Source organism: Oryctolagus cuniculus, chromosome 2, assembly GCF_051225735.1.
Source record: "Oryctolagus cuniculus isolate XC-2025 breed Fujian yellow rabbit chromosome 2, ASM5122573v1, whole genome shotgun sequence".
Lineage (NCBI taxonomy): Eukaryota > Metazoa > Chordata > Mammalia > Lagomorpha > Leporidae > Oryctolagus > Oryctolagus cuniculus.
In genome coordinates, this window is record NC_142868.1 from 25,893,711 (window position 1) to 25,904,525 (window position 10,815).

General features: G+C 35.4%; 1 protein-coding gene across 7 annotated transcripts in view; it reads left to right on the forward strand.

The window, feature by feature from the left end:
* The window catches only part of PCDH7 (protocadherin 7), a 439,164-nt gene extending 434,654 nt beyond the window's left edge, over positions 1 to 4,510 (forward strand). For all 7 annotated transcript variants that reach the window (XM_070069611.2, XM_070069604.2, XM_070069613.2 and 4 more), the window contains one exon: positions 201 to 4,510. Coding sequence is in view for 5 of the 7 variants with exons in the window: in XM_070069604.2 (XP_069925705.2) it covers positions 201 to 577 (377 nt within the window). In the remaining 2 variants the exon portion in view is untranslated. The remainder of the gene's footprint in view (positions 1 to 200) is intronic.
* The last annotated feature ends 6,305 nt before the right edge of the window (positions 4,511 to 10,815 follow it).

A 10,815-nucleotide genomic window follows, 5' to 3' on the forward strand; every position in this document is an offset into this window, starting at 1 on the left:
TATTATAATATTTGATGTTTTCGCAAAGCCTTATCTTTAACATATATGAAATGAAAACTGTTCTATGCAGTGATGAGCTGCAGGATGTTGGGGATGGTAAGGGATCTATGCATATTTTCCCCCTTACAGTAGTTTCATATAATCAGGAAAGCCTATTGAAGAGTGTCTAACGCTCATGACGTCTTCTCTTTGGATTCCAGATTCAAGGCCTCTTCCAGATGTAGCCCTGACTGGGAAGTGCACTCGTGAGTGTGATGAGTATGGCCACTCAGACTCCTGCTGGATGCCTGTCCGCACTTCTCCTGAGAGGAAGAAGAGTCAGCCCAAACTGTCTACTTTCATGCCTGTTGATGAACGAGGAAGCCAGGAAAAGCTGGCCAATGGCGAGGCCGCTATCATGGGTGACCGCAACAGGAACCTCCTGAACAAAAAGTTGACCTCATCCTATGAGACCTTCAGTGCAGCTAGTTTCAGCAAAAATGAGGAAGCCAACCCTGAGGATATTCCCCTGACAAAAACAGGGGAATATAAGCCATCTCCTGTCAATACTCTCACTAGAAGAGAAGTTTACCTGTAGGCTATCAAGGAGCAACAGCAAAGTTCTTTTCATGTATGAGAAGGAGAATATGGGGCAAAAACCTTACAAAGCAAAACCATGTAATCACAAAGAGGGGGCTACCAAAGAGACAAAGCTTTGCCTGCCACTTCTGCCTCCAGATCAGGCCTTTAGTGATACTGTTAGCCTGATGATAATGTACAATGTAGAAACCATCCTTGTTATTGCATGTCTAACCCCTTCACTGACTCCCAATACCCACTCTCTTCCCCAACACCCTTCCAAAAAAAAAAAAAAAAAAAAAGATGGTTGCAAGTTTGTTCATGGTAACAAGCCTGATTAGCAGAACACAACACACTCTCATTATCCCTAAGCTAAAGCATGACTGTAGTCACTTTGATTTTGTTCGAGTGTCATCGGCTGGTTTAGAAAGCAGGGCAGGTAAATATATTCCACACATGCCATCATCAGAATATGGTTTATCTCCATCAAAGGCAATCCTTTGAAAAATCACAGAGTCCCTCTAAAAGTATGGCCTTGTCAAAGGGGACTTTATTAAGAAACATTTTGGAAAGATCATAGCTTTAATATTCTAACAAAGATTGAGAGCTAAACAGTACTCAGAGGGGGATGGCAGTCCCAAACTGGCATATGTTATTATTTTCAGGTCAAGAGCATCAACTTCAATTACATACAGTCACCGAATATTCTCAGAATACACACAATCTTGAGTACATATATCAATTACACTAATTATGACTTGTAATAATTATATATTTTTTTCAGAACAGGACCATTATTATCAACTAACTTGAACCATTGTGTCATTAAGAGGCCAAAGATCACACGGCAGATCAGGGAAATCATGAAGTTGATTTGGTCTTGATGTGGAAATCTATTAAAGAAAGGCTACTGAACCATGCACACACAGAAACTCTGAAATACTGGTTTGTTTTATATTGTCTCTAAACTCAGAGAACATGCTTCTTTTAATATGCATTTTATTTGAGAAGTTGGAAATGAAATACTTAATAAGACATATTTTTGGTATTGAAATAGGTTTGGTTGATGTTCAAGTTTAGTTTCAGAGAATATGATCAGGGAAGGCTCCACTTTTTAAAGTAGTATTTATGGGTAGTCAGGTAGGGACAGAAAAAGATACATCGGCATACACTCTTATTAGTTGAGTCCACTATTACCATTTTAGAACCCAGACAATGATTCCTAATCTTATTATCCACATTTCAAATTATAATTGCATTTTTCACTTGATCAATGCACACTTCCATACAACACAAGTGCATTAATTTTGAATCGTGTATAATATAGAACTATTTTGATACAACATTGAAACTATGCCACATTTTAATTGACTTTGTCATGATTGTGATTTGAACATTATTTAATATGTCGTATACAAATCCAGACTGAACATGAAAGAAATGAGTTCTGGGCAGTGACATTTCTCACGGTACATGCATCTTAGAGATGGAAAACATGGAGTTTTTTTCAGTGCAATAAATAGAAACAGAATATGCAGATTTTGAGCCACTTGCTCTGTGGAGGATGATTTAAAACAATTGAAAATTGAGCTGGGACATTCAGATGAAAGTGACAATCCATGGACAGAAATGGGGATAACAGGTCAAGAGAGCAGACGTTCTCATCCCTGTGTTTATGAACTGGTGAAGGCATAGCCTTGATGGCTCTCTAGCATACTGTAGAAACAATTTAGCTTTGGGTAGTTTCACGCTTTACAGAACTTCTTAGACTATAAGGTGAAGCAGCCTGGACTTTGGGTTGATAATTCACTATAGGTCATCAAAATACTTATCTTTGAAAACCACTTCTCTCTTTGGTGGGGTACTCTTTTGGGGTCATTTCCTTATGCTCTTTCTTAAATCGAGTTTTCATTTTGGTGTTAGTTTATGTATAATAGGTAGAATGAAAACAGATATGTAATTGAAACAAGGACATTGGACTAAAATATCAATAATTGAACATGTTTCTGTTTGATTATTATTTACACTATGGAAAGATGCAATTCTAGTACTTTGTTAGGAAACTGCATTGAAGCAGTTCTGCCTTGTATAATCTGTAAGTACCTATTAAGACAAAATACTTCTAAAGATACTTATGAAATGTATACATATTTTTCTTGCACGTTACAAACGAAATAATTGCATAACACAGATATTCAACACACTTTTTTAATGCTTTTTTTCTTTCATGAGACACTTGAAAGCACTAGATAGCTCATTTCACTATCTTAAAACCCTTCTCTTGTCTATAAAGCTAATACGGGTCACACTGGACCTTCGGATTAATTGGATCCACATTCCACCGTGACATTTGCACCCCATTCAAGACAGCCATGCCATTGTCATTTAACTCGTGAACCTCTCTTTAGAACTAAAATGGGTGTGACAGAATAAAATTCAGTGTACTGTAAGTATTCGCAGTAATTCTAGTAGAATTAGCTATCATAACATGTTTATTATATAATGAGCTGGCATGACACAGAAATATATTTTGTGTTTGTATGACTTTTATTTTGAATAGGTTAAATCTGGTGCCACTCCATATATAGAGTGCTTTTGAAAAAAATCAATAAAAACACAAAAAAATAAATAAATGAGTGAATGCAAAATAAGCAACTGTGCCTTTTATACCTGTTGTTATGGTAAAAAAACGGTTGTTGGGTTTGGACAATGAGGGGAAATGGGCTATTCCCAACTTTTTTGATCCTGTATATTTATCCATGTTTATTTTCTGAAAATAATAAATAATATATTAAAAATTTGCCTTCAGATAAACTCAGATAATGGACCAGTCTTAAATATTGTTCATTCATAAAACAAAATTAAGATGTTAATATGGACTGCTTAAAGCTCACTAAAAGGTGAAAGCTTTTATTGCAAGAGTAACACTGAGAGATATTATCAGGGGTAAAATCAGTCCATTTTGCAAGGTAAAATATTGGTTTTGAATTTTTATTCTTTATTTCTTTTTGTTGCTTTTATTTCAGTTGCTGTGTCATTATTTTTACATTATATAAACCATACTTGTTTTCTGTACACAAAATCTCAAACTTTGCATGCATTATACATTAGGACACATTTGTAATTTAATGAATAACTATATAAATTTATGTGTATTAAAACATCTACAGCTTCAGTCTAAGAATCTGCTGTTCATTCTGGATTTCCAGATCTCATTTCTGCATGGTTTCTGACTGGCCTGCTGCCTGAGTTTCAGAAAACAAGGGAGGCATTATTTTTATGGGAGCAAGAACTAAGATGGTACTGAGGATGTCTGCCTGAAAGGCTACCCTGGGAAGCTGTCTTATAGGAAAAGAAAATGAAACACACAGACACGCTCACATACTCTCTCTCTCACACACACACACACCCCAAAACTGCCAAGAAGCAAACAGCCATCCTATCTGACTTACCATCAGATTCGTGAGGAATCTGAAACCTAAATCATTTTAGGCATACTGTATGAGAGATAAATGAAGCATCCTTAAGCAAAAACAAAAAGACGATCATGCGTATATAGTAAAGGTTGTTTGTTGTGACACAGGCAGAGGTGTAAAGAACACCTGGAGGAAGGCATCATTTTTTTCCAGCTACCGGGGGGTTTACTTTCAGACAACTTTTCCTACATTCTAAAGCACTTGCATTCAGTGTGGTACGATCTGTCTGTAATGTTAATCATTGACTATTGTTCTGCTACTTGGATGTTGATAGTGAAGCAGAGAACAATTTATCATCGTTTATTATGAGTCACTATGCACGCAACTATGCTAAACATGGCGAAATGTATTAAACACTCGTCCAACTATTTATGAAATACTTTACATAATTTAATTTGCTTTTGTACAGTTTTATGTAAATAAATTGCTTGTCATTTTTGTCTCTGCAAATTAAAATATAACATGGTCAAATGGTTTCACACTTGTAAGCGTACTTCTCTGTTGATAGATAATTCAGTTTTGATTGGACCAGAAGTGAGTGGATGCATGTATCCGTTTGATTTCAGATGGTTTAATGCCTGCTAAATTAACATAGAGCAAGGAAGATAATGTGGGAATAATTATTGATTTGGGGGCACCATGCATAACTGTCACATTACTTTGCCTTAAAGTTTAATGGAACTTGGATTCTTCAGTTTCTTCAAAATAATTCCTGAGACAGTTACTTAGCTAGTTTTCAGATCTCCAAGTGCACAAGTAGAAGGATCTATAGTTACTATGAAAATTGATTTTTCTCAGGGGAATCCACAGAAATTTCACATTTAGGCTAGAATAAATCATAGGTCTAAAGGTATCTGTATAGAAAATGTGCACTTTTGTTCTAAATTAATGACAAATAGAAAAAAAAAACTTACAGATTTAAAAACTTATGTGAAATGTAGAGAAAATAGCATGAAGCAAAAATTAGTATTTTGGTTTCATGAGCTCATTTTTATTTAGGTGAGTGTTCTCTACTTTTTTATTATTTTTTTTAAATTTTATTTCTTTTTATTTGAGAGGCAGAGTTACAGACAGAGAGAGGGAGAAACAGAGAGAAAGGTCTTCCATCCACTGGGTCACTCTCCAGGTGGCCGAAACAGCCAGAGCTGAGCCAATCCGAAGCCATGAGCCTCTTCCCGGTCTCCCTTGTGGGTAGAGAGTCCCAAGTAGTTGGGCCATCTTCCACTGCTTTCCCCAGCCATAGGAAAGAGCCAGATCAGAAGTGGAGCAGCCAGGATTGGAACTGGTGCCCTTATGGGATACCAGCACCACAGGTAGCGGCTTAATCACTGCCACAGCTCAGGTCTCCATCTACTTTTTATTTTCTTTGTTTCTTTTTTTTTTAATGTTTAAAATTTTTAATTAGTCTTTAACGATTCAATGTGCTTTGTGGATGCAATTCCAAGAATGAGATAATCCCTCCCTCTCTTCCCCTCCTTCCTTTGTCCTCTCTCCTTCCCACCCTCTTTCCTTCTTCTTTTTTTTTTCTTTATAGTTTTTGAGATAACATTTTAAACTCACATAAAACAGTGAAAAGGCTTAAGACTTTGCAAAAGTCTACCAGTAAAAGGCAAAAAGACCCTAATTGGAATATAGAAAACAGCTATAAACAATAATTAAATGGAAAAATGATCATCTCACCCATTGCCATAAATTTTAAAGTAATCACAGATCCTTAAAACTACAGTAGTGGCTGGCTCAGCAGCTCACTTAGCTAATCCTCTGCCTGCGGCGCCGGCACCCCAGGTTCTAGTCCCGGTTGGGGCGCCAGATTCTGTCCCAGTTGCTCTTCCAGTCCAGCTCTCTGCTGTGGCCCAGGAAGGCAGTGGAGGATGGCCCAAGTCCTTGGGCCCTGCACCCGCATGGGAGACCAGGAGGAAGCACCTGGCTCCTGGCTTCAGATCTGCGCAGCGCGCCTGCTGTAGCGGCCATTTGGCCATTTGGGGGGGCGAACCAACAGAAGGGAGACCTTTCTCTCTCTCTCTCTCTCTCTCTCTCTCTCACTATCTAAAATCTGCCTGTCAAAAAAAATTAAAAAAAAAAACTATAGTAGTATAACATTCATAACCATTGGTTTCACAAAGGTATAAAACAGTTTTTCCAAACTGTATTTGTGGCAATACTGATACACATGGACATTTCTTTTTTCTTTTTTTTATTTGTTTTTTAAATTTTAGCTCCCACATATAAGGGAGAACATGCTTATTTGTCTTTTTTGGTTTCGCTTATTTCACTCAATATGATGTCCTCCAGTTGCATCCATTTTGCTGCAAGTAGTAGAATATCCATGTTTTTTATAGCTGAAAAATATTCCATTGTGTATATATACCACATTTTCTTTATTCATTCATCCGATGATGGACAATTTGGTTGTTCCAAATTTTGCCTGTTCTGAACAGTGCTGCCATGAACCTGGTGGTGTAGGTATCTCTTTGCTATCTTGTGTTCAAACCACAATGAGATATCATCTCATTCCTGTCAGAATGGCTAAAATCCAAAACACAATAACAAATGCTGACAAGTACATGGACAGAGGGGAATACTTAAACACTTCTTCTTTTTATTTTTGTTTCAGTCATTTATTATTTTTCATATTATTAGTCATGTGCTATTTGTTGTAATATTTTACACCAACTGTAGTGGTTGTCTTCTTCATTTATTGAATTTGCATCTATTTAAGCAGGTATCTTCCTTTCTCTAATCCCTCAACTATGACCTTCCTTAAGTTTTATTTATTTATTTGAAAGGCAGAATTCAGCAAGAAGGGAAGAGAGAGATATCTTCCATCTGCTGGTTCAGTCTGCAGATGCCTATAAACAGCAAGGACTGGGCCAGGCCAAAGTCAAGAGCAAAGACTCCACCTGGATCTCTCAGGGACAGCAGGAGCCCATGTACTTGAGCCATCATTTGCTGCCTCCCAGGTTGCCTATTAGCAGGGAGCTGGATATGAAGTGGAGTTGGGGCTTGACCCCAAGCACTCCAGTTTCAGATACAGGTTGTCCTAACTGGTGGTTTAACTGGTTGCCCCCAAATGCCAGCTCCCTAACTCAGAGGCTTAAAAGAGAAAGGAAATATTTTCTCTCTGTACTATTAGATTGCATGGAATTTTTGTCCCATCCCACAATAGCACTACAAAAGCCTCCCTCCAAAAAGAAATAGGCATTTTAAAGATGCTTGCCTTGAAATTTCCCTATCATTTTCCCCAAGTATGAAAAGTCAGCATACTTAATATAGGATGACATATACTTTCTTCAAGATACCTTTCTGAATGAATTTTAGCTGGCAGCCTTCCTTCTCTGGTGAAGGAAATAAGAATGAAATATGGTGAGAATGTCTGCTTCAAGTGGTAATGGGCTGAAAAAATAACATGTCCATTCATTTTCACTTTGGCTTGTCAAATGATAAGAACCAAACATCAATGCATAATTCACTGGAACAATACCAACAATGAAATCAACTACAGATAGCTGGATCAAAAAATCATGTGGTAAGATGGGAATTTGGGTGAGAGGATTATCTTCACTTGACCTCACACAATGTTCTCTAGTGGTAGTCAGGTGTTGTGCAGAATTTCTGACAGCAAATTCCAAATCTTGAGAACATCATGTCCTAATTTCTTCCTGCTAAGTAGCCTGGCCTAATCTATCAGGCAATGAGTTTCTATGGCACCCTTGCTGGATAAATAGTCAATGTAGCTTGGAGACTTGAATTATCACAACTGACAGTCAGCATTATCAAAATTGATCAGATAATTGTAGAATTCCCAAATTGACTTTAGTTTTAATAGGCAGAGTACACAAAGAAAAAGCCTATTGAATTTTTGTCTTATTCCCCTCATCTTTTTCACTTTTCATTTTTTTTGTGATCCCATCTCTAAATCTTGTTGGACACTTTGAGAAATTATTTGCTCTCTGTTTTTATTCTTTTAAAAAAGCAAGCCTAGTTTTCCCAAGGGGCCAAGGTGATGTTAGGTAGCTAACCAAGTACTAGAGGATTTGCAACCCAATCAGCTTTATTTTAATGGAAATTTACAATATCAACTACTTGAGCTGTTAGGATGCAGAGTGAATAGGGACTGAACTTAGATTTGTTTATTTTCTCTTATCTTTATCCCCTACTCTAATACTTGTTTATAAACTGCATGGAGGCAGGTGATTAACCGAGATAATATAAATTTCTAAGCTGCAGGGAGTAAGGAATGGATGTGAATGTAAAATATGGGAAGCTAAGAATTTATGCTCTCCTTTAACCTTTATTTTTTTTCCTGTTGTGTTTCTGTTAAATGCAAATTTTATTCATTGGCTGAATTCAACATGTGTACCCACACAAAAATATTTTTTTTCTATTTAGTGAAACTTTCGTGGAAAGATGTGAAAGATGCTTAATAGCTCCAAAATGCAAAGTTTTCCCCAACATTCTCAAATGATAGTAAACAAAAATTATTCTTGATGTTGTCTTGCTTTTTTCATTAAATGTTATCATTATTCAAATGATCATTTACTAGAAAGATCAAACAAAACATTCATGAGATCAACAGAGTTTAATGCCAGATATAATCTTAGAGATTAAGATAGGAATTAAAAAATAACATGTTAATTACTATGCATAATTTTTAAAACAAGAACAGTAAACTAAAGAAAGCACCTTAATAAGCAAAGTTTAAAAAACAAGACTAAAAGAAGATATTTGTTCTTGGCAATGTAACTGAATGTGCATTACAATAACACAGACTTAGTAAACCTAGTAATATTTGACAGGATCATGCCAGAGTTTTCTAAGTTTGCTTTATACAATATTTCATGGGACATTTTTATTACATTTTATGGATTGTTATAAAAATTTGACCTCATATTGAAGTCACTTTGTGATACAATAAAGTAGAGGGAGTGTGGGTGAAAATACTAGAAAGAAGAAAAAATAGTTAGCTAGATCATTTACTCACTTTTAATATGTGCCTCTAAGAGGAAAACAGTTATTTGAATATGTTTCCAGAACCTACAGTGTAGCTGGAGTATACTAGCATAGCATTCCTTAAACTGGAATTTGAGGTCAGACTATGGACTGAACATAGACTCTTAGGGACCCAGATATTTCATAGAATTTATAAGATTGTCAGTATCATTAAAATGATGACAAGTAAATCTTTCAGCATGGCTTTCAATCATATTTGTCAGTAGAAGTTGAGTTTAATACTTACTTTGTAAGTCAAGGTTTATCTATCTGTTTTATGAACAACTATATACCCTGAAGTCCAAACAATATTTTTTCTTAATGGATCTATATTTTATTTAATTGTTAAAAATACCAAATCATAGAATTTATAAGTAGAAAAGTATTAAACAATATGAATAAATGACAAAATATAAATATGCCAGCATATACAGAGGTTGACAAACTTTTTCTAAAAAGGGTTAGATAAGTAGTTTAGGCTTTGCAATTAAAACGGCAGAATCAAAGATATATATATGTAGGTCTTTATATGACAAGATAAAACAAATTTGAGATTAAAAAAATTCAAATGCATAAAGCCATTCTTACTTGAGAAGACATTCAAAAGCAAGCAGTGAGCTGGATTTGACAGTGAATTTTATTTTGCTGACACTGGTGATATTAAAGCAACTTCAACTGATAACAATTTTAGAATTCATCACAGAAAGTCCTCTTCTTTTGCCTTTCATAATTAAGTCCTTATTTGCCTAAAACAGTGCTGGTTTATGGCTTTGTTCAGCAAGTTGATTATTATTCACTGTTGAAAGTTAAATCATATGGTTATCCTAGTGATCAGAGTCATTCCTTCTATTGACCCACTTCTCATTGACCAGCTATACAAAAATTCTTTCCCTAGATCTCAAAAGATAGGCCCTATTAGAACAGCAAGTTGATGAGCATAAAGTTCTCAAGCTACAGAGAGAGAGCTCACATCTTAATGCAGGGATTATTGTCTTCCCACTTAACAAAAAATATAAAAAAGAGTGTCTTATTTTAGAAGTGCCCAGTTGGATTTAGAGGTGGATTTGCTATTTTGCATTGGATTGAAAGCTTTAAACATACTTCTATTTAAATGCCTTGGATAAGTGCTCATTAAGCAAAAAACAGTACCAAGTTTTACATCTAGAGCATGATATGCACCAAATATAAACAAGAAACGCTATGATGAATTTAACATTCTTGGAGCCAGTGACTTTTTTATTCACTTTTGTGTTTTGCAAATATTTCACAGATATATTTTACACTAATGCTATAAGTAAATGACAATTTTGAAACTATTCTAAGATTGTGGGTAGTTGAATGAATAAACTTAACAGCATAAAGTTAATTTTAGAACACTGGAGAATTTTCATATGATAATTCCCCCAAGGAAAATCACATTAACAAAAACAACAACAAAAACCTAGATTGTCATTCTCTTGTGAGATGTAATGTTAGCTACTTTGTATCTCAGCAAAGTGAATATGATATGCTAAATGTGAAGTTTGCATTTTGAGGAAATAATATATAATCATACAAAGTGTTTCAATAATTACAGTGAATATATCATCCAAGGTTTGACCAACATAAAAAATAAGAATGGATTCTTTGGCATGCAAAATAGAATATTTCCATATTCACTCTCCAATATGACTGTCCCTAAATATCTCAGAATTATTGCAGATTTTGACTTTGGTATAGTCAGGACTATTTGATTTTGCTAAACATGTAGAAGTGAAGCTGTCGAAAAAGTTAGTATAAAAATCTACCTAGT